Here is a 24,976-nt window from a genome sequence, read left to right on the forward strand (position 1 = left end):
AAAATACAAGTTAACTATCAATCTTGCATTAAAAATCATTACTCAAGAGACTTCTCAGTGACATGAACAATTCTAGCCAACAGAAACATGCAACCATATTTACCTGGACTCAGTTTCCCAGCACATAATTCCCAATTTAGTTTTTCAAATACGTATTAAAATTTATTGCTAGCATGGGCAAAATCTGCTCACCTGTCAATTCTTTGTTTTCTTACATTCTCCAATGAAATTAGCATCCTTCATTATAAAAAGTTCCATTGGATTTTCTAAACGTCATTGTGGTAGAATGTACATATTGCATAATTACTTAAAGGCGTGCAAACGACACTGACAAAGAAATTTAAACTATCAATTCAATTGATAGGAATAGCACTCTTGAATAAACTGCAATAAAATATATGTAAAATTGTGAATTGTCACTGGTAATTGTTATCTTACATAGACTGAAACAGTAGACCTCATATCAATATGGACAACTGTATGAATGCCCCAGTTTTAACATATTACAAACTTTATAGATACAACAGAAGCTGAAACGAAAAGTCAAAAGAAACCCGTGACATTCCTTTCTATGCCCGCTGACAATTCCCAATCATATTACAAACCTCATAGATCAAATAGAAGCTAAGACAAAAGTCAAAAGAAGATGTTGATCCTCTTTTCCATCCCCTATAAAAAAAAAAGGTTCCCTTTGGCCATGTCCACCTCAAGCATGTCCTAAAATTGAAGTATGCCCTATCCAGTACCAGCAATCGCAAGCATATCCTTAAAATTAAAGTATGCCCCATCCAGTAACAGCAATCGAAAACATATCCTAGACATTAGAAGTATGCCCTATTCAACTGGACGGAGAATATAAAAATCCCCATTTTGCATACATTTACACTTTTTGTGAGTACAAATACCATTTGCGGTCTTTTCTGCTGACAGCATCCCCACATGTATAAATAACTGCAACAGAGCCCACATTTGCTCTGACTTATTGGTACACTGCAAAAATTGATTTGTCCAGCAACTTACAGATGCTAGACTTATCCCTCCAAGTCAATCCACTTGAGCTTGATGGATCGCATATACAACCAAGAGTTATTAATTTCATGACTAGGTAGACCTTTTCAAATATGCCATAACACCAAATCCTGCTACCAAAGCAGCTCCTGCTACAAATGTAGTGTATGTTGATCCCCAACTATCACGACGTGCAAGTTGTAAATCAGCAGATATACTTGATTTATTTTCTTTCTCTATCTTATTTTCTTTCTCTGTCTTTTCATTATCCAAATTTGAGTAATCTAAATGAAGCCTCAATCCCTACAAACACCAGTCACATGGGAATCATATAAGATTTCAATATTTGCATTCTACTGCTGTTAATTGCACCTAATTGGGAAAAGGCGGATACAAAGAATTAAAATGTTGACAGTTTTTTCCCTCAAGTATATTTTATTTTTGCAAAAATAAGGAAATGTGAACTATTGGTCAACAATGGTCAACAGGGCAGATGTTTCCTTCAGAGCACACCAATTCTCTTGAGTGGCATGTCAGTATTGCCTTCTACTAATGCTCCACTAATGGCCTCTAAGTGTGAAGCATTACAATTTTATCTATACACAATTTACCATTTGACAAATTGGTTCCATAAAAGCATTTATCGAATTCATTCATACCGATTTCAATTTGCAAATATGTTTCAGTTTTACTTTTGATGAACACATTGCTCTTTCCATCACTGTACATTCATGTACCGGATGTATATACTCTTCGATTATCATCTTTCACAAAATATTAAGAAACAAACTGAAGCATGAAAATTGACATTGAGCTTTTAACACTTTAATTTTATTTAAAAGAAAATTAATAGATATGACAACTATGATCAGTATAGCTTGCAAGTCATAATTTTCAATAATCGAATTAAGATCTTCTAAAGATACATGACATCAGTATTACTGGCAAGCAATGTATCAAATCTTACAGAATCAGAGAACGTAGATCTAATTGACTGCTCTGCAAGTATAAAACTTGAACTCTATAACATATCAAAGACATTCTAACCATTATAAACAAATTTGCAATTCAAACCACCAGCTCTGATAATTACATTGGAATTAGCTTCAATAAATAGACAGATGACCGAGCCCAGTCTTCAGCTCAGCTCTTTCGTTTGCAAACTCTACAAGAGATCCAGCAGGAATTGCAGGAGGCAGAGGAGGAAATCATCACAGACCAGGATTTCTGTTCCAATTTAGAGGTTATTGCAACCATAGCTGACTGGGTGCCCTATACAGGCCATACGAGGGGGGCATCAAAATTAGTGTTTGAACACTGTGGAGATCTATCAGCAGTCAAAGTTGCTTTCAGGTAAGGACGTCCTGGAAAGAGATGATGCGACGGACAAAACCCTATTGATGTTGGAAGTGCTCCAACTGCAATTCAAGGCTATGGGATACCGCATGGCAAGTATGGAGGCTGCTATCACACTTGGAAAAGGACCTGCTCCTGACAATCCAGCTGACCTGGTGCCCATTGAGGTGGACATCTCCACCTCCTAATCCTTTGAATGTTTGGAGCTCTTTTATATGTCTGGTTCATTTAGTGTGTCTAGGCCTGTGAAGGCTGATAGTTTTTGATGATATATCTCTGTAGACTCTAGCTGGTAAGCCTTGGACCTGTTCTATTTTTGTAACTTTATGTTATCTGTTTCTTTGGACAAAATCTCTCCCATTCTGCAATGGTCTGGTTTCCCCAGTGGCAGATAAAAGGCACACAGGAAGCTAGACAATATGTAATTTCTTTCAGCTAAAAGAGGACATTAAATATACATATATTTATATACACACACCTCTAACAAATTACTATTCTCAAGTTTCTAGTAGAGAAGAGCTGCATTCCAATATCTTGGACACAAGCATATGTTGTTGTCATAATTGAGCATCTTATCTTTATTAATCTACCCTACCACCAGCACCATCCCCTTAACGACTAAACCAGATACAATTCCAAGTTTTTCTCTAAACTTGACCTACTCATCATAACCAGGTGATTTTTCCATTATGTCAACAGTTTGTTCTGCTGTAGGACAATAACAAAGACGAAAGCCTTCATGATTAACCATCTGACGTAATGGTGATGAACTTCAATATGCCTAATTCTACCATGATAGACTGCATTCTTCACCATCTTGAAAACACTCTCATTGTCATACAAAAGTATGGTTGTGCAGTTCGGTCAAGTTTAAGATCAATCAATATCCTTCATAACCACATTGCCTCACTTGTATATGGCTGCCTTGTATCCTGTTTCAGTGAAGGAAAAGGAAACTGTAGGCTGTAACTTACTCTGCCATGAAATTACCCCTGAACCAAGACTTAACACGTAAGTTATAACCTGGTGTTAACTTCCTTGCAATGTTGCAAACATCGTGATCGGGATTAAATTGGCGAGGGTCCGAAATCGGAAAAAATTGTAAAAATCGGGATAAAATCAGCAAAATTAAAAAAAAATACTAAATACTAAAAAAAAAAAATAATAATAATAAATCAATCAATCAATCAAAAAATCAAGATTTTTTCAAAAAAATCAGGATTAAATCGCCGATCTAATCGTCTCAGGCAAAAATCGCAATTTTTGCAACACTGCTTCCTTGTACCAACTGATCCACCCCAATTGGAAACAGTATATCCAGATAGCATGAAGTTGAGATCTCCTATATAGAATGTCAAAGTCAAGGGTTCCTTTGACATATCAAAGAACTCGTTTTGTAGCTTGCCAATATACCTCGAGGCAAAACATAGGTCCAGTCAAGTGGTAGTAAGATGAATCAAACTTCCTGCCAATTGTTGATACAATAATTAATTGGCCAGTGGTGAGTCAGTGTAAGTTGAGATTTTTATCCCAACTTCCACAAGTGTAGACACAGGGATTACATTCAATCATTTTGAATTTTCCTAAGAGAGCCATGGTATACCGGACTTGTGATATAAAGATAGTATACTCAGATTGTCAAAAACTCTATGTGTAAATACTAATGAAGCAGCCTTAAATCAGTCATTTCGAAGACAAAACATCTATTAGATTTCCCCTGTTGAATCATGTCAACACTACTTGCAATAACGGCAAGATCATTGGCACAGACAATTAGGACTGTTGAAGTATGTAACTAGGTTCGATCTTCATAATGACATATGTAATCATGATTTTATGTATTTGATGTAATGAGAAAAATAAATTTATTGTTGTTCTTGAGGCATGGGTTTCATGCTCAAGGAAATTTATTTTTAGGTCAAGCTCCCATTGTGAGCTCTTAGGGTTTGTTATTGAGTCATCAAGTCATTAGAGTCATTGTCATGTATGAGAGACCCATTTTGGGCAAGTTACATATTGTAAAATAAATTTTATTTGAGTCAAAAGGAGTAAAGGAACCCTCCAAGACCACGTCTAAACTCAAGCATCAAGTCGGCCTACCAAACTGTGACAAGTCGGCCCAGGGGCATTGACAAGTCAGCCCACAAGAAATGACAATATTGAAATCTCGACTTCATTTGTAAGGCATCAATTCAGTTTGTTTTGTATAGCACAGAAGCTCGTGTAAACCAAGCGAAGGAAATGAACAGAAATTGGATTGTCTTTTGGGTTATTCATCTCACTCGTACAAGTCTAGTTAGGGCTACCTCCTGTGGCAGCTAAAGTCAAAGTCACAGTCATCTCAAGAAAACCGAGAAAGTAAAGTGTCATGGATCAATAGAGCCCAGTTATTATAAAAGGAAGATCATTCACAGAGAAGAAGGGAAGCCTTGTAACTATGTCATACTCAGTCCAAATGTGAAGAATTTCAGAAGATCACAAGTAGACCGAAATAGCAGACCTATGACGAGATGAAAAATTGAAGAAGAGCCGAAGTATGATGTGGTGCACTCAGTTTTACCAATGTTGACTTTATGGAAGAAGTGCTAATTGAAAGAAGTGTTGTGACGTGGTCTTGGAGGGGTCATTTGGTCAAGGGTCTAGGTCTTGGAATTCGTCAATTGAAGATTCTATAAGAAGAAGAATTCTTGCGGGTTTTCCTCTCAGATTAGAGAGGTTTTGGCCCTGGCTGATTGCCTATATCTTGTGTCCTCTTGTCTCATTGTCCTTTATGTTTTGGTAATTGTTTGATGAAAAGAACACAATAATAATCAAGATTAAGAGAAGTAAAAAGTAATCACAAGCAATTATCATCAAAGAGAAATCACTCATCTTGCTACCCCTAGATTTCTCAACATGGTATCAGAGCTAAGGTAACAAGTCAAGGAAAGGAAAGGCAGCTTAGTAAAGGACACTCAAGGATTGGAGCAATGAAAGAAGAATCAAAGAGAGGACAAGACATCAAGAAGAACATTGAATCCTCAAAAGCGCTACTCAAGAGCCGAGTTCAAGAACATCTCCAAAACAGACTTGATCAAATCCTAGGCTCTATTTCTTGACTAGATCCATTATAAAGGCAACTTCAAAGACCTTTTTAACTACAAGATGGAACAAAAGACTGGGTTATATTCCATAACAGCATGCATACATGTAGAGCATCACTTCACCTACAGCAAGACCGAGTAACAGCCAGATCAAGGAGCTACAAAAGGGATAAGAGAAGCATTAACAATCAAGCCAAGATCTTGAAGGGAGACTTGTTGCCCAAGCAAAGAAAATTAGAGTCATTCCTTACCATATTCCTGTCACACATGCAGCAGCAGAAAGGGCTGAAAAATCTCAGTCAAAATGCTGGAGGGAAGGTCAAAGTTGCAGGCAGACAACTATCAAGATCATTTGAAAGCAGAATTCATTGAAAAGCAAAAGTCTAGATTATTTGCACCACTCCATGAAGTCAAACCTACAGTAACAACTGCAGATCCGAGATTCTGAGATCTGTGATAGCATAGATCTCATCTTCAAGATGTGTCATTACTCTACTTATAAATTCAAATCTTGTGGTGACTGAGTTCATGTGGCACAAAAGGTGCAGTCACCAACCTCATATATATTCTCTGAAGTTTGAAAGGACTAAGGAAGCAGACCTGAAGCAGTCCAAGTCATCAAGCAAATGTTGAACTGTACTAGAGACATTGTTACACTTGTAGCTATCAGTTTTGTGTGAAGACCTGTGAAGCTGTAAAAACATTGATCCAAGGTCAGTAATCAAGGGCTCTATGGCAATCATATACTTGAATGAAGGAACATATGAGTGCAGTGAAGAATGTCTCACACCAATGAAGATGGCATCCAAAATTGCAAGTCATCACAACAAAGGTAAGTAACCATAAGGTATGTATGGTATATTTTATGTTTTAGGGTTGAAAATATGATTCTAGGGTTTAGGGAAGGGATAAACCCTAGCATGGCATAAAGAGGGAATAAAATCTGATCTAGGGTTTGAAATTTAGAAGCCCTAGGATGACCTCTTGATTGCATAAGAACCCTAAAAATCTTGGCATCATGTTTTGGTATCATATACTTTGTTTGGGGTGCTTGTCAATAAATATTGCAGGTACAAGAAGTAAAGATGGATGGGCAAAAATGATGGAAGAAGGAACTTGTATAATTATGGATGTCTGGATCTCAGCAAGATGGAAAAAGGCCTTCACCATGGCAGTCAAAAAGGAAAATCATTATGATGGATGCATCATTTAGGAGATGGCATCATTATCACATACCACTGGAGCAAGAGCTCAAGACATCATAATAAGAAGCCTGAAAGAAAGCTGGAATAGAAGTCTATGACAGTCATCATTAGAAGGAAGTAGCTCTTGATAACCTCATTAAAAGCATAAGTAGTACTTATGGGTAGAAGAGAGTCATCTAGTATGGAGCTCATCATACATCATTGGGAAAGAGCATCTACAAGATAAGGATAATCAGGATCCTCTGATGAAATCTTCATTAGAAGGTTCATCTCTTGGAAGCAAATGTCTCGCTGAGAATTCCACTTTGGATGGAATTCATTGTTTGAAAGAATGATGGTATGATGACAAAGGAATGCAGCATGTCAAAGATGATTGAAGCACTCTCAATCAAGGACATGAAGTGGCTAAAGGAAGTCTAGATGACCAAAGAAGAAAAGAGGTATGTATGCATATGATCAATAAGTAAAGTCATGTCATTATATAGTTGCAGATTGTAAGAATGCATGAGCATGATCAAGGGAAAAGGATCTCTTTCATTAAAAGGATGCATAAAGGCATGGGTCACATATTAACTAGATGAAATCAACATAATATGTCCTCATATGGAATATGAGGTGGTTGACAAAATGAAGGAACTATGATTGGGAGTTCCTGAGAAGTAATATGTGAAAAGAAGAGATCGTAAAGGATGCAACTATGAAGAAGGCAATCAACATCTAGTGACTAGAAGAATTGACTATGATATCTCCATGGGAAAGATATGAAGACCTTGGAAAAGGTCTGAAAAGAAAGAAGACCCTTGACAAATGAATATCTTGGAGATGTGTCAATATGAATGCATGATGTTGCAACAAGCAAATGTCATGATGAAGGGCCATCACAAAAGGTAATTTTTTATTTGATGTTCATTTTTTATGTTTGAACAATATCTCGATGGGCTAATACAGGGCTACCAAAAGAAAGGTGTGGATGTCATCTACAATTGGTACTCATGTGGTGGGATGGAAGATCCTAAAGGATACATGATGCAGAAAAGGTAGTTGTACGAGGAAAAGCCAGATATGGTCTAATGGATCACTCTACGATAAAAGGAAGAAAGACATGACAACCTTGATTTGAGAAGGAAAGTGATGAATGGCCGATGCCCTATGTAGAATTCCTAAAGATGAAGGCTCCATAATGTTAAAAATGAAATTCATGACATCGAATGGAGGAGAGCTACAAGCAACTGAAGGTCCCATGATCTCCACCAATGAAGGAGGGGCTACTGGAAACAGGTCCTTAGTTAAGAGGGAGCCTGGAAGAAAGTTTCTAATTAAAAAGAAACTTGGAAGCAAGTCCCTATACTGAGAGGAAGCTTGGACAAGTCCCTATGCTGAGAGGGAGCTTGGGTACATTCCTTCATTGGAATGGGTATATCCTCCCTAGTTAAGAGGGAGAGAGAGACACATCATACTTGTCTTCACTTGGGAAGAAAGAATGGACAATTGGTTAAGCACCTGGCATTCGATACTCTTTGAGGATGTGGTAGGGCATCCAAGATAAGAGTAGTCGTAAAGGACCGATATTCTTTGAGGACTGGGAATCCAAGATAAGAATAGTCCTGGGAGGACATACCCAACGTACACCCAAGTGGGGCATGCTCCTAGATGGACAATGATGAAGGTGTCTATAAATCATAGGTCTTGCCAGTATTGTGCTCTGATCTTGTGGAGAGATAGAGAAGTTAGTCAAGGCGTTGCTATGTGACAATGTTGGATGATATGATGCTATACAGATGGGTTACCAATCCGACTCTTCTTATGAGAATTCTTTAGATTGAGAATGTCCAAATACCTTGTATGAATTATGAATACCTCCCTAGTTAAGAGGGAGTGTTGAAATATGTCACTAGGTTTAGTCTTCATAACAACATATGTAATCATGATTTTATGCATATGATGTAATGAGAAAAATAAATTTATTGTTGTTCTTGAGGCATGGGTTTCATGCTCAAAAAGATTCATTTTTAGGTCAAGCTCCCACTGTGAGCTCTTAGGGTTTGTTATTGAGTCATCAAGTCATTAGAGTCATTGTCATGTATGAGAGACCCATTTTGTGGGCAAGTTACTTATTGTAAAAGAAATTTCATTTGAGTCGAAATGAGTAAAGGAACCCTCCAAGACCACGTCTAAACTCAAGCATCAAGTCGGCCTACCAAACTGTGACAAGTCGGCCTAGGGACATTGACAAGTCGGCCCACAAGCAATGACATGAAGGCTATATATTGAAAGCTCGACTTCATTTGTGAGGCATCAATTCAATTCATTTTGTATAGCACAAAAGCTCGTGTAAACCAAGCGAAGAAGGAAATGAACAGAGATTGGAAGGACTGTCTTTTGGGTTATTCATCTCACTCGTACAAGTCTAGTTAGGGCTACCTCCTGTGGCAGTGAAAGTCAAAGTTACAGTCATCTCAGGAAGCCGAGAAAGTAAAGTGTCATGGATCAATAGAGCCGAGTTATTATAAAAGGAATATCATTCACAGCGAAGAAGGGAAGCCTTGTAAATATGTCATATTCAGTCCACACGTGAAGAATTTCAGAAGATCACAAGTAGACTGAAATAGCAAACCTGTGACAAGTGCCGAAAAATTGAAGAAGAGTCAAAGTCTGATGTGGTGCACTCAGTTTTACCAACGTTGACTTTATGGAAGAAGTGCTAATTGAAAGAAATGTTGTGACGTGGTCTTGGAGGAGCCATTTGGTCAAGGTTCTAGGTCTTGGAATTCGCCAATTAAAGATTCTATAAGAAGAAGAATTCTTGTGGGTTTTCCTCTCAGATTGGAGAGGTCTTGGCCCTGGTTGATCGCCTATATCTTGTGTCCTCTTATCTCATTGTCCTTTATGTTTTGGTAATTGTTTGATGAAAACATCACAACAATAATCAAGATTAAGAGAAGTAAAAAGTAATCACAAGCAATTATCATCAAACATAAATCACTCATCTTGCTGCCCCTAGATTTCTCAACAAGGACTACTATGTCATCACCCATTTTTGACAAAGAGAGTGGACTCCCAATAGACTTTTTGAATCCAGAATCTCTAAGATAGTGATCAAGTTTGAAATGCCAGGCTTGTAGAGCCTGTTTAGTCCATATGAAGACTTTACCAACAGACAAACCAGAAGTTTCTTTGTGGGAACCTAAAACCATTGTGGTTGCTCCATGTAAATCTCCTCATTTAAGTCTCCATTCAATAAGGCACTTTTAAGATCCATCTAATATACCTTCCATCTAAAATGAGCAACAATGGAGATAATCAGCCAAAAAGTTACCATCTTTATATTTGGGGCAAAAATTTCTTCATAGTCTACCCCTTTCTCCTGTGCATATCCTTTGGTGACGAGACAAGATTTGCATTTATTCAAAGCACCATATGATTTATATTTGAATTTGAAAATCCATTTAAAATGAATGGATTTCTTTCCTAGAGGCAACGTTGATAATAACCAAGTTGTGTTTTTCAACAACACATCATATTCCACCTTCACGGCAACTTCCCATTCAGATTTTCCTTTGGCTTCTTTGAATGTGCTAGGTTCAAATACCTACAAAACAGTAGAAGTTAGAGCAAAATTTAACCGCTCACCACCTTGCCAATTTATTTGTCTGGTCATGTAGACTAGCTTTTTGTTTCCTTAGGTAATTCATACTCCCAGACGTCATACCTCACATTATAGTACCACTTCGATCTCTTGTGTTGGCCCTCCTAATTTAGCTATGAAGGATGAGAATGTTGTTTTTCTAGTGCAAACAAGGCAAAAAAGAAATTTCAACTCTGGAACTACTTCCAAAGATACAACAAACTTCTTTAGAGCATTCAATTTGACTTTTAGATTATTCCAATCATCATCAAGCAGTTACACATGAAAAATTACAACCATTAACAATATAGAGCAGTAGAGATCACAGTAAATCAATGAGAAAAGAGACACCAAAAATTAGGCCAGTGGCCAAGGTGAAACCCACAAGGGGAAAACCAAACCAATCTTTCCTTATGAGAGAGAGTTCAATTCATCAATTTGTACATCAGTCATAATAGCATGTCATTCACAAGATTCTTCAACAAAGAAAATAGACAAAACTGACCATCATGATAGCCTCCCATCAATGTCAAGTCCTCCAATTCTGTCCAGAAGAATTCCTTTAATTCTGTCCATATAGAGGTTTGTAACTACGTCTACACAGGTCTCCATGAGGGCTAAGATTTGGCCTATTCCTCAACCTTAGAACACAGGTGATGCCACAAATAACAGGGTCACAAAAGCTCGCATATCATAGAAGACAGTGCCACAGAAGCTTGCATATAATAGTGCCATAGAAGCTCGCATATCACAGTGCCACAGGCTTGCATATCATTGTGCCATAGAAGCTCGCATATCACAGTGCCACAGAAGCTCGCATATCATAGAAAACAGTGCCACAACTCCGCATAAGAGATAGAGCCTCAAATCCACACTTAGCCTCAAACCTCTGCATAAGCCGCAGAGATAGGTGATCTGAAGTGTGTGTTGTTGGAGAGCAAATAGGCTCTATTTATAGTTGTTCGTCCATGCAAATAGACGTGGCTCTTGGGTAGGCCAACTTGATCTTGGAAGGCCAACTTGTGCAAATAAGGCCGCCTTAGCCAACAACAAAAATTAATATTTTCTCCATTATTTTGTCAATGAAAATACAGACCAAAGATACCATTTTTCAACACTCCCTCTTAGCTAGGGAAGTACTTTTCATTCTCTCTCAAGATCAATCTCCCAAACCAATCCATAGGTCTCTCAGCCACAGCCCAAGGGAGAGATCAAATGTACTAGTCTCTCTCTACTAAGATCAATCTCCCCGACCAATCCATAGGTCTCTTAGCCACTTCCCATGGGAGAGATCATCAGTCTCCTCATAAGGAAAGATACATATCATCCAACACATCCCATAAGCCAAAACCCAATGGCATCCAAGTCAGTGCCCAACTGACCAATGGGATCAATCAATGAGGCCAAACCAATCATATGCACAGGGTACATCTCCCCAACCACAAACAAGGTCTCTTGGTCCACGACCTAAGGGAGAGAACTTGAGATCAATCTCCCTAACCAATCCATAGGTCTCTCAGCAACTGCCTAAGGGAGAGATCAAAAAATCAGTGTCCCCGACCAAACTGGTCTCTCAATTGTCATGATCTAAGGGATCACTCTATGCCTCAAAACCAAGCTCCTTGACCAAACTCACTGGCCTCCCGGTCAATTGACCTAAGGGAGTGACAATCTTCCCAACCAATCAACAGGTCTCTCAGTGGCAGCCTAAGGAAGATGTCAATCTCATGATGTTATGTAATCAATGCTCCCTCTCTTCCAAGAGGAAATCTCAGCCACTCCAACCTATGCACAAGCAAACAAACTTCATTTGCAGGCATTTGTCAACATAATTGGAATATCATCTGCCACCAAGGCAGACCTCTGTCACTAACATCATCTGCCACCGAGGCAGACATTTGTCACCAAGGCAAGAACATCATCTACCACCAAGACAGGCATCTATCACCAAGACAGGAACATCATCTACCATCAACATGATCTCATAGACAAACAACATCCAGAAGTATAGCCCAGCAAATGATCCAATGAAATTAACCAAATCAAAATCAAAACCTCGCAGTGTCTTCAAATTTTATCATCATGGAGTGTCCATGGACTCGCAATGTTAAAATTGGCAACTAGTGCCAAACTCCACCTTGGACAACTCATATGATGGAGATGATATTTTTATTGGATTCCTCTTTCCGAGAGGTGCAGGATTGATCTAAAGATCATCTCATTCTGACAAGTAGAAATGGAATTATGAATTTATTTCTTCTATGGACAAATTTTCAGGGTCGGCCAAAAGTCTAATGTAGGATCATGAAGTCCAACAAACGTGTCTCTTCACCCTCAACATTGTGTATAAATAGAAGAGGCACTTTCCTCATTTGGACACACATCTTTCTCTCTCTTCATCTAATTGGGTCGTACAAATCACAAGCAGCCTGTTCTTCTCCACACATGTGAAGGTTTGACTGGGCATTTCTGTTTTCTGTGTTGACCGAGTTGCAGCCAACTTTGACCAATGTTGACTAGGCATTGTTTGACTTCATTTGACTGCGATTTTTGTGGGAGAATCTCTGTTTGGGTAGGCCACATATTCTGGCACAGATACCGAGATTTTTTGGGCACTTTGACCAGCATTGACTGCAACCCTTTGACCGCAGAAGTTGATTGTGCATTGACCAGGTTTGACCAAATTTTTCAGGACTGTTTTGGGCTGATTTGGACTGTCTTTGGAGGCCGAGTTGATTGGGTTTGACTGAGATGATTTGAAGGAGACTTTCTATTGGTTTGACCAGCGTTGACTTTCTGGTTAGGGCATCATGTTGACTGCAGTTTGACTGGGCTATTTTACAGTGACTGGGCAAGTAAATTTTGTATATTGTAGTCTCTCTCTCTCTCTCTCTCTCTATTGAACTTTTTAAGAATAATAAGAAGATTTGATCAAAGGGTTAGGGTTTTCCCCACACTGGGGTTTTTCCCTGGCATCTGCCAAATATTGTGTCCTCTTCTCTTGGCTTATCTTTTGCTTATTGTTTGTACAAGGGTCTCTTGACGACTCCAAGTCGTTCGAGAAAATCACAGATTTGATCTTTCCCCTGGGGCTTATACAAAGTGTAGCGACCTATACATCATCTCATAGCGATGGAGCTTCCTTGCTCATAGACTTACCATATCCCAGATAAGGTAGTATCTGATGTCTATCCGCTAGAGCAATCGTCAAATACGGGATTCCTCAATAATCGAATCCCACCTCTGGTTGTCACAGAGAATCACAGTGGTACAAACCAGGCAGCTTCATACAAGATCATACTCGTAGATATGTATCCGGTCTCAGCGGTGCTTATAACAACCGACTTCTGCTTCCTGCTCATCCATGATATCGAAGCAGAATCCAAAGAGAAACAGCACTAAGAAGTGCTCTAGTGATCCTCCACACTGCCTACCCAATCAGCATTCGAATAATCATGCAGTTTCATATTTCCGACAATGTATCTCAATCCATGAGAGATTGTGCCCCGAAGACATCTCAGAAGATTCTTGGCACCAATCCAGTGAGGTTCAACCAAATATGAGCTCACCATGCTAACTGCAAAACATATGTCCGGACGGAAGTTCACCAAGAACATCAACGCGAATGAGTTTATGAGATTCAGAGGCATTTCCCAAATCTGGTCCGACATCACTACCATATAACTTCTGAAATTTAAGATCCTCGAGGTAGTCACAGGGTTGCAGTTCACCATTCCACATCTAGAATCCAACTCCCTCTTACTTCTGCAAATGAGAGGGTCTGCACCTGTTAGAAATAGGTCGTCCTCATAAGGTGCTGGTATGAGAGGTCTATCATCCACAACTTTCGGATGGTTTGGATCCGTTTCATTCCTAGTGAATCTCAGCTTTATCAGACAGTTATCGATCCTCTCATACTATGCCCGGGGTGTTTTACTTCAAGCCATAGAGGGATTTTTTCCACCTGCATATGCAAGATTCCTGATTATCAATCTTAGGCCCCTTGGGTTGTTCCAGACCTGTGGACCTGCTACATGAGGGGAATGGTCCCCTTGTAAGATTTTCCTTCGGTACATCTCAGACATGTACTTTCATGCTCCTTTTGAATTTAGGCATCCCTGTCACCATCTGACTCACAGACCTTCAGTGCTACGTGACAATGGACATGGTCCCCAGTGGACTTCCTGCAATTTGATACAACCCTGAACTCAAAAACATCTTTGAAAATTCTATTTCCAAACACGTACCTTTCCATCGATGAGTGCCACCCTAAAACCTTTGACTTCCATTTCCGAGATGGACACCGGTTCTTCTTGCAATCAGGTACATAAAAGTGATTCGTGGTTCCTTGCTTTATTTGAAGAGTCGACCATTTCCTTGATGACCTGCATTACCTTTGGACACTCCTTCGCATAATGGCCGAACTTATTGCAACCAAGGCATCCGCCTTTCCTTCCACCCTTAGATCCAAACCTCCCAATGAAGTGATCTTTATATGGGCCATTAGAAACTTCCGCTATGCCATTCTGATAATATGTTCTGCTTCGACTTCACCCTTTGTGAACTTAGAAGAAAGATGTGGAACCCATTGATCCTTTTGTCTTGTCCCTATTGTCTTTGGTGATTGCTCTTTCACTCTTGCTTCGCATTGTCTTCTGCGATTTATATTTATGTTCTATCTGCAATTTAATTTATGCTTGATGTGATTGCTAATGTGGAAAAGAAATTGAAATAAATTGCTCTACCATAGAACATACCTAAAATTAACAATGTTCTATCTACATTTACTATCAATGTTAATGTGATTGCTAATCTGGAAATTGATATTGGGCTAATAAGAAAAATTGAAGTAAATTACTCTAAAGCATAGAACATACCATTGTTATCTAAAATTAACATGGTATCGAAGCTAAGGTGAAGACAAAGCCCAAGCAAGAGAAGAAAAATCACTGAGATTTGTTGAACAAGGACAAGATTCAATGGCCTCCTCATCTTACTTCAAATCTGATGACAAGCTCAATGATAAGTCCGATTATCATGCATGGAAGATGTCTCTTGACTTGACTTTGGAAGAGCATGATGCTATGGACTATGTGCAGGGAAAGATTACTGAACCTCCTTCAAATGCACCGGTTGTCGCTAAGACAAAGTACAACAAAGGTGAAGTCAAAGCCAAGAAGATCATCAGGAATTCTATTCATAAGCATTTAGTTGCTTACATCTCTGATTTGGGCACATCTAAGGAAATGTATGACAAGTTGGTTAGCATGTTTAAAGCTAGCAATGCAAAACAAGTTCTCTTCCTCAAGAACAAGTTGAAGGACATAAAGAAGGGAAGAGGAGAAGATATCCAATCCTACTTTATGAGGATCACCGAAATCAAAAATGATCTTCTATCAATTGGAGAAGTTATAGCTGGCAGGGAGCTCACTCTCATTGCTCTTGGAGGTCTCCCTCATGAATGGGATGTGTTCAATACTACTATCCTCAACAATGACAGGATTCCAGGTTTTGATGAATTGTTGACTAGATGTACTCAAGAAGAAACAAGGATGATAGAGAGAGACATGCCTTCAAATAGGAATGATCCTACTGCGTTCTCCACCCATGCTAAAAAGAAGAACAATGCAAGTTCAAAGAAGCAATGTCAAGGAAGACCGGGATTCAAAGATGGAAGAAAGGGTAGATGCTTCATTTGTAACAGGTTTGGCCACTATGCTAGGGAGTGTCCTAATAAAACGGATACACGTCGAGATGATGACAACAACAACCGCAACAATTGCAAGGGCAACAACAATCAAAGAAATGGCAAGTTCAACAACAAAGGAAAAAGGAATGCTCCCGCTTCTCAACATGGAAATGGTCGACCTCCCAAAAGATCAAGAAACTCCAGGTATGATGAATCTAATGTTGTAGTTAACAAGCAAAAAGAATTTTATCTTATATCTGCCCCCTCTACTGCCTCTCCTCCGAATACCTTGGAAAATTGGTTGATTGATAGTGGTGCCTCAAGGCACTTCACTAGGTATAATGAAGCTCTTTCAAATCTGATAGAAAAGGATACAAAGTTGGAAATCATTCTTGGAGACAATGCCACCTATCCCATGAAAGGAGTTGGGAATGTTACTCTTCAATTGAATCAAGGTAACACCATTCATCTACAAGAAGTACTCTACGTACCTGATCTAAAGAAGAACCTGGCATCTATCTCAGCGATGGAGGACAAAGGATTCAAGGTGGCATTCATTGATGGAAAGGTAACTGTTTGGAAAAGAAATTTCAAAGAAGCATTTACTCTTGGATTCAGGGTTGACATCCTATATCAAGTTGGAGGAAGTCCATTGGGAGCTATGTCTTGCAACACATCTCTTCAATCTGAATTATGGCACCGGAGGTTTGCTCATCTACATTATAAGGCTCTACCTGATGCAAGGAAGATGGTGACAGGTATGCTCGAATTTAAAATAGAACATGAAGGTGTTTGTTAGGGATGTGCCGAAGGAAAACATACAAGGGGACCATTCCCCTCAAGTGATAGCAAGACTACCGACATTTTGCAATTGGTTCATTCAGATCTATTTGGTATGTTGCCCATTACATCTTTGGGAGGATATTTATATTATGCTATTTTTGTGAATGACTTCTCCCGCAAAACTTGGATTTATTTCTTGAAGAAGAAGGACGAAGTGTTCTCATGGTTCCGCTCTTTCAAAGCCTTGGTCGAAAATCAAACAGGGAAGAATACCAAAATATTGAGGACTGATAATGGAACCGAATATGAATCAAATGAGTTCAATGACTATTGTAGACAAGTTGCCATTAAGAAGGAGACTACTACCGCATATACTCCTGCGCAAAATGGTGTTGTTGAAAGGAAGAATCTTTCTATTACAGAAGCCACTCGTGCCATGCTTCATGATCAAATCCTTCCGAAGTTCCTATGGGGAGAAGTTGCCAACATTGTCGTGTATGTTCAAAATAGATGCCCCCATAAAGCATTGGACTCCAAAACTCTCGAAGAATTTTTCACCAGTAAGAGACCTGATGTTTCTCACTTTAGAATTTTTTGTAGCCCCATGTATTTTCATGTGCCGAAAGAAAAGAGAAGCAAATTGGATGCATCTGGGAAGAAAGGAACATTTGTGGGCTACAATGAAACTTCAAAGGCATATAGAATCTATGTGCCTGGTCAAAGAGAAGTGGAAATAAGTCATGATGTCACCTTCGATGAAGATGTTGCCCTTGGGAAAATTAGGAACCTTCCTATTCCAAGGAAGGACAAAGAAGCAGATACTTTCCTTGCATGGTGCATGACTATCCTAGCATGTACCATGACTTTCCGTACGTGCACCATGACTGTCCTCGCATGGTATACGACTTTCCTTGCACCACCATGACTATCCTTGCATAGTCTGTGACTTTCCTGCATGGAATGGAAGACTCCACTCTCTCGCTTGAACCCTGAAGGTTAGACTTCAACTGGGTGGTTGACTCACATTCAGAGTCTCGCTCTGAAGCTAGACTCCCTCTAAGCCTACACAACCTCCCCTTGGCTCACTCTCCTTTCCCTCCCAGAAAGTGTTGCAATTGAACTTGTGTGCTTTCAAGGTCAGTCCCGAGCTGCAGTTGAAAACCGAGCCTAGTTACTCTAGACCATAGCAACTCAACTCTACAAGTGTCCTCATCCTCCTGGGTCAAACATCTCATATGCACATGGCTTCACTGTTGGATGCGCAACTTTGCAACCCAGTGAAGATACTAACTCATGATCAACCTGTAGGTTACCATCAACACAAAGTTACCTCGTCCATGCCAAAGCACCCCCTGCCAATGTTGAAAATTGGTTGTCATTGATGACAACCAAGCAGCCCGAGAAGAAGCCCCACTTTTGATGACAAAAAAATAACAAGGAATGTCAAGGTCTTTGGGGTCAGGATCAATGTCATTTGATTCTCCTCGTCATGTTGTTTCTGATGGTAGGTGGTACGTCTCCTAATTCCTCACGGTTGAGGAATTACGCCTTTTTGAAGAATGGAACCCCATTCTTCACCAAGAAGCCCTGAAGAAGTTTGTACAAGCATCCTATAGAATTGGTGGAATTTTTATATCAAAAATTAATTTACATGGGACTAGTCAAAAGAAGAGCTTATTAAGAGCAAAAGTAAACAACAATTAATCTAAGTTGGCCTCAATAAAATGTGGGGTTTTTGGCTCCAAGTAATTTGAAATTTGAATCTTTTCCCTCTATTTGAAACTCAGTTAGCCCCTCTGAGAAGCTTCCTCAGTCATTATAAAAAGAGAGGCTCATTCTATCCTCAATGGCAAGCATTTTGAACATTGAACTTGTGCAAAAACTCTTTGAGATACCTCTGCGGCCTAGAGTAGTCTTGAATATTTGACGAAGAAGGTCGAAAGTTCAATCTAGGGTTTATCTTTTTGTTTTTCTAGTCATGGTGATTCGTCAAGATATTGTGGTTCTTCTATGGTAATTTGACCCTCTGTAATAGGGCTAGTTTGAGCCAAAAATTGAAGCAATTTATGCGCAAACCTTCGAAGACCATGTGGACCTATTGAAGCAAGGCTCTATGATATTTTCGCATAGGTTCTAAGGCCTTATTTCGGTGTTCCTTAATCAGATTTGTATTATATATTCAACCCTCTTTGGATCAAATATGTGGCACATCATTGAAAGATCTTCTTCAGGCTTTTGCGTAGAAGTTTGAGCCTTGCCTAAAGTTTGTGGATGAATCTAGGGCTGGTTACTAAGGAATTGTTTTCAGTCTTGTGGTAGGGCATTTCTGAGCAATGAATCAAGGTGGGTCTAGGATCTACTCTGAGGAAACTCAACCTTCTTGTTCTCTATTTTGTCCTAGTTTTGTTGAGGTCACATTTGTACATGGTTGGGACCTAATCAAAAGTCTGGAGTAGAACGTCTTTTAGGAGAGTAAGAGCCCTAACCAATGTCTTTGTGTACTAATACGAGGGCAATTTTAGTGAAGTATTCCCATCGTTTTCTTGAGAAAATCCAAGGTGGAGTTTCAACCTAATTATGGAGGCAACTCGGCATCTATAGCAGTGATGTGAACTAAAGATATGACGTCCTAATCTAAGCCATCGTTGTTGGGTTACTGTGCAAGTTTCGGCCTCCTAATCAATGATCTCTTGACTCATTCTATATTCATATTAAGCATTGATTGCAAATGTTATGGCTCAATTGTGAAGGGTGTGTCTAAAGCATCTTGCAAACTGTGGTTGCATTATACCTTGGACATTGTGTCTAGGTAAATTTCAAGTATAAACTGTGTTCATTTGTGATATGATCCGTGGCAGATTTTGAGACACTTTGTGGAACTTTGATGCAAAAGTCTAAGCTCTTCAATAGAATGTATTACAGACTGTAGCAAGGGTGTTCTGGCATCAATCTCAAAACCTAGTCCCTGCTCTTGAATTGACACAAATTGCCATTGAAGTTTCTGGATTATTTTTTTATTACTCCTCAGATAAGAAAATCTTATTTTGTGGACTGATTCAGAGTATTACTCAAGTTCTAACATCTGGCCACAGCAGTTAAAAGATCTTTTATCAGGTTCAGACCTCTTGAGAAGAGGCTTCATCTATGGTAGTGAAAATTAAGGACGAAAACATCATTATACAAGGTTCAACTGTGACATAATTGCATCGCCAGGTTTGAAGGCATCATTGCATCAGAGATTTGAGATACTTGAATTGTTCACACTTATAGTAAAAGCTATTGTTGCTTAGTTACATTGTTGCATCTTTTAGCTACAGTTCTTGAAGAACTCTAGCTCTCATTGTATATTTGAAGCACACATTAGTAAAAAGCAGTGTTCCACGGGGACGCGTCCCCCAAGGTCGGGTGCACGCACCCCTCGCACCCCACACACCCGGGACGGGGAGTCTCTTGGGGGTGCGTTTCCCCACGCACCCTTTTTGGGGAGTCTTGGGGAGACGCAAGGGGGTGTGTTTCCCCAGTGTGGGAGTCTAGACTCCCCAAAAAGGGTGCTTTTGGGCGTCCCCCTTCAGTGTGGGAGTCTAGACTCCCCAAAAAGGGTGCGCCTGGGCGTCCCCCTTTAAATTTGTCTAATAAGACTTAAAAATTAAAAATTCAAAAATCAAAACCATTAATTTTTCTTTTTTAAACTAAAATTAAAACTAAATAACTAAAACTTAAAAGTCTAAAAAAAAAATTAAAATTAAAACTAAACAACTAAAACTTAAAAGCCTAAACCTTAAAGTTAAAAGCTCATTTCATTTCAACCCAAAGTCATTTCCATTTCACTCTTAACTATTTTTGAGTTTGAACTTTGAAACTTTGAGTTATATAGATTTAGTGTTCAAACTTTGAAAATATACTAGTATGTTTTGCTTTCAATTTAGATTCTAGAATGATGAATGATGAATTTAGTTTTTAAATCAATGTAGATTGTAGAATGATGAACCATTGAATGATGAATGATATCGATCAATGTATTTGAATATTTTATTATTGATTTTTATTTTTGTTTTTCGAATCTCATGGTATGTATGAATAATAATTAATTCAATAATGAGACTTGTCACTTGAGTATGTCATATGAATAATGTATGTATCAAAATGAATGATGAGGATGGATCAATGATTCAAATTTCAATTGTCTATTTAATATTTTTATGCTTTCATTATTGAACAGTGAACAATGAATATGAACTTGAATTATATATATATATACCTCGACGACTCCTATATATATATATATATATATATATATATATATATATATATATATATACCTCGACGACTCCCTGCACCCCCGAAATTTCCCTAAAATTTGAGGGTACTCCCACACGTCCCCCCTGTGCGTCTCCCTGCACCCGCGTCTCCCTGCACCGGAGTCTTGGTGGAACATTGGTAAAAAGAGTTTTATTGAATACCCTTGTAAGTGGGTCATTGTCCATAGGACGGAAGCCCACAGTTGTTTCTTTGTTTTATCATTATATTCAGGGTGGTTGGGTGGCATAAGGCAAGAGAGTGAAGTCTCCTTCAAGTCGTAGCCTAAAAATACTTCAAGGTGGTGCTATGGCAAGTTGGAGCTTGCAAGGTGTTGGGGCATCCTATTAGTTGTACCTGATAAAACTAGGGCATTGGAGCGTCCTTCTAGTTGGAGTTGGTAAAACTAGGGTGCAGGAGCATCCTTTTAGGAGTTGGAGCTACCTGATAAACTTGAATGCTTTTCTAGAGTACTAGGGAGTTGGGGCTTCCCTTTCAATTGGAGTTGAAGCATTTTTGTACTCACAAAATATTAGAAAAGTGTTCGATGGTTTTTCTCTCGGAAGGGTTTCCACCTAAAAATTTGTTGTGTATTGCTCTTGTGATGTGTTGTTGATTATTGTTCTATTGTTCATGCTCTAAAATTTTATAATTAACTAATTGTAAGTGAAATACTGATTCACCCCCCTCTTAGTATTTCCCACAGCGAACGCACTTGAACAATCCCAACATACTTTGACAAGTTAATGGAAGTCCATCAATGGCATCGGCAATCCGCCACTCAAGATACTATTGTGCACTGAGTTCTCCACCAATCCACCAGAACTCCCATCATATCTCTTCATCAAACCAATCAAGACCATATCTCCATGTTCTCAAATGGACCTTCTACTCCATGTCTAACCAACTGTGAGTTGGCAACATTATTGCTTCTTGCAACAATCTCACAACTCCCTCATAGAGCTAACACCTTTCCACACTCTGATCTAGCTACCCTTCACAACAACTCTGATACAATATTGGAATTTCCATGCGCCCTAGGTCTGGTTTATGCCATAGTTAGAAACACAAACACACTAGAGATGCCCAACTTTAAACAACTTTGCATAGCGGGATATAACACCAAACAAATCAACAACTACACAAGATTGTTGGCCCAAAACGTGTTCCTTATTATTCCTTCAATAAGAAAACCTTAGGGCTCTCGTACTAAGGATCATGGCCCTTTACAAACCCTACTACAATGCTAAAATACACAGACACCCCTTTGGCCAATACAACTAGGGTTGAGGCCTAGTCCATCAAGCTCTCGTATGCCTGCTAAATACAACCAGTTGTCCTTCACCTACTAACACACAACCAGCAAGAACTTGACTCACCTAGGCTTGTTCCTCTAGCCCATAGTCCTTATACAAGCCTTGTTGTACCTTGTTGTAGCCTTCAATATTTCGTTATTGCAATCTTCTTTTATCCACAAGATCTTCCTCCAATGGCCCAAATCTACCTCCTCTTCAACTCGGCCAGCTACAGCAACCTCTTTCTTTTGTGGCTATGTTTAATATGCCTTGTAACCCCACAACTAGCTCACTCTAGGCCTCTTAGGGCCTCAGCCTCTCTGTCCAAACCTCAAGCAGCCCTTTCCTTCAGCCCTAAGGCTCTCAGTTTGTCTATTCGGTCTCAGATACCCTAACAAACCCTCAATCTTCTTCCTCCTGGCAATGGATGGCCTTACCAGGCCTTCAAACCATCCTGCAACCTTCTATTTAGTTTCTCTGCCTACTGATCAAAGTCACAGTCGGGATTCCTAGCCATTAGGGCCCTCTTGAAATAGATCCAACCTCATGCAAACATGCAACCTCCTTCTAGGTAATCCTGTGGCTACCTAAAACACTTCGATCAGACCTCATCCAAACCTAACCAGGCCTTGGCCTCTTCTACTCCCACTCGACTAGGGTTCCTAGACTTCCACGGACCTGTAGCTAGATCTCCTTGGCCCCACTTCACAGATCAGGGGATCTCTCTCTCTCAGCCATACTCAACCTCCACAGAAAACTCCCTTGTTGCAATTCTCCTTGAGTTGTCTGGGCTAAGTCCTTCTAGCCTCCTCCATACAAATGAAATCCGTCTCATTTGATGTGACTTCTAGCCTCTCCTTTGGCTAGTATTAATAGTTGTCCATAGGTCACTTAGGAAACCCCTTTAGTCCTTTAAGGTGTTGCCCACTCAACCACTTAACATTAGATTAGGTTATAAAATTTATTATCTTGGGTTCTAAGCCTACTCCTTTGGGTCAAAACCCCAAACCTTGGGTATCTTTCCCACAAGCTCCCTTTTGGTGGGTCATCTCCACTCAAAAATACCTTCTGAGCTACCCAAATTTCAACAAGGTCCCAAGCACTAGTGATGTCCTTAGAGGACCAAGGCCAAAGGATGAGGCAGAAGGTGATGATAAAGATTTTGATTAACATTGATATATTGTAGTGATTTGTAATTTTGTTGAAGCTTGTAGCATGACATTTTTTGGACTCTGAAAGCCATTTAGAACCTCAATGATTATGTATTTTGGTTCAAATATGTATCACACTTGGGTGCCATTTTGCTATACTAACCCTTGCATGCTATACACAAGCAAACTTTGAACATATGGAACATATGGTGTCTAATAATTTAGATTTAAATCGATGTACATGAACATATATTGTTTTTATTAAAATTTAAATATTTATGTATTTTTTAATCGACCAGTTCTTCAATATGGTTCCCAGTTCCAGTCAGGTTCAAGATTGTCTTTTCTGGTTCCAGTTCTGATAACTTTGACTGGGAAGGGTAACTTTATTTAAGATTGTTTATAAGTGAAGGCTACAAACTATCCAGGTTAGGAAAGTAAAAAAGACCTTTTCCTCTCCTATTCTTAAATGTTGGGCCACTGTAGGGGACTCGCAAATATCCCTTATCCTTTTTCCTCTCCTATTCTTAAATGTTCCAGTATGTAGTGGATGGCCCTATGGTATCCCCACCCTGTCCTCCTATCCCCAGTATACAAAGAGCGCTTTCCAGCCCATAGGGATGCAATCCTGTGGAACACTGTTCATTTTCCAGTATCAGGAAAGAATGCTGTGAATCCAAATCTTTTTGTCATTAAAGAATGAAATACATCACGTGCAAACATAGATTATGAAAAATTATTGTCGAGTGCTTCTACAAACTAATAGCAATAACCAAACATTGATCAAATAATAGTAAAGAAAAAAAGGCATCAATTGCCTGAAACGTGATCCGTTTTGGACCAATTATTTTGCAGCAACCTGAAAATGACTTCATGTCTTTAGGGTGATGTCAAAACATTTCATTATAGTTTTAAGGCAAACTAGAAGAAAATAAATATAACAGGAAAAACTATTTTGAAGCTAATGTACAATTTTGAACAGGAAAAAAATAAATCCAGTTTACCTTCAATCCAGCTAACCTAGCATAATTCACAGCTGCCACGAGATCACTATCTGTTGCAAGTAAAACTTTATCACCTTCATCATCCTCGTACTGCAATCAAAGAACACAACTTAGACACAATGACAAAACTACATCTTGTATATTAAAATCAATCCAATGTAGGTAAATAAATTTTAATGTTCCACCAAGTTTCAGGGCACACACATGCAAGTATACAGGGACATATGGAGCAACCCTCCAAATTTTAGGGGGCATCAAAGGGAGATGTTGGGGTTTCCAACATAAGAGACACTACCCCAAATATTAAATATAAAAAATGCAAAAAAAATAATATATAAAGAATAACAACGATTCTTTTATGCATAATGGATCACACATTTATACAATTAGAGCAACAACGTCCACACTCTAATTGGCAAGTAAGCACTCTGAAACTTAGGATTCAGAATAGGAGAATTATTGTAAAAATATTAATGACCAA

General features: G+C 39.1%; 1 protein-coding gene across 1 annotated transcript in view; it reads right to left on the reverse strand.

Moving 5' to 3' along the window:
* Positions 1–375: 375 nt before the first annotated feature.
* Positions 376–24,976, reverse strand: part of LOC149142512 (CBS domain-containing protein CBSCBSPB1-like) — a 67,450-nt gene continuing 42,849 nt past the window's right edge. Inside the window, 2 exon segments of the mRNA XM_089453258.1 lie at positions 376–1,311; positions 24,496–24,585. Of these exon segments, the coding sequence (XP_089309384.1) occupies positions 1,102–1,311; positions 24,496–24,585 (300 nt within the window). The 3' untranslated portion in view covers positions 376–1,101.

Source organism: Pinus tabuliformis, chromosome X (genome assembly GCF_031772625.1).
Source record: "Pinus tabuliformis cultivar Carrire ecotype Pingquan chromosome X, CPIR1, whole genome shotgun sequence".
In the NCBI taxonomy this organism is placed as follows: domain Eukaryota; kingdom Viridiplantae; phylum Streptophyta; class Pinopsida; order Pinales; family Pinaceae; genus Pinus; species Pinus tabuliformis.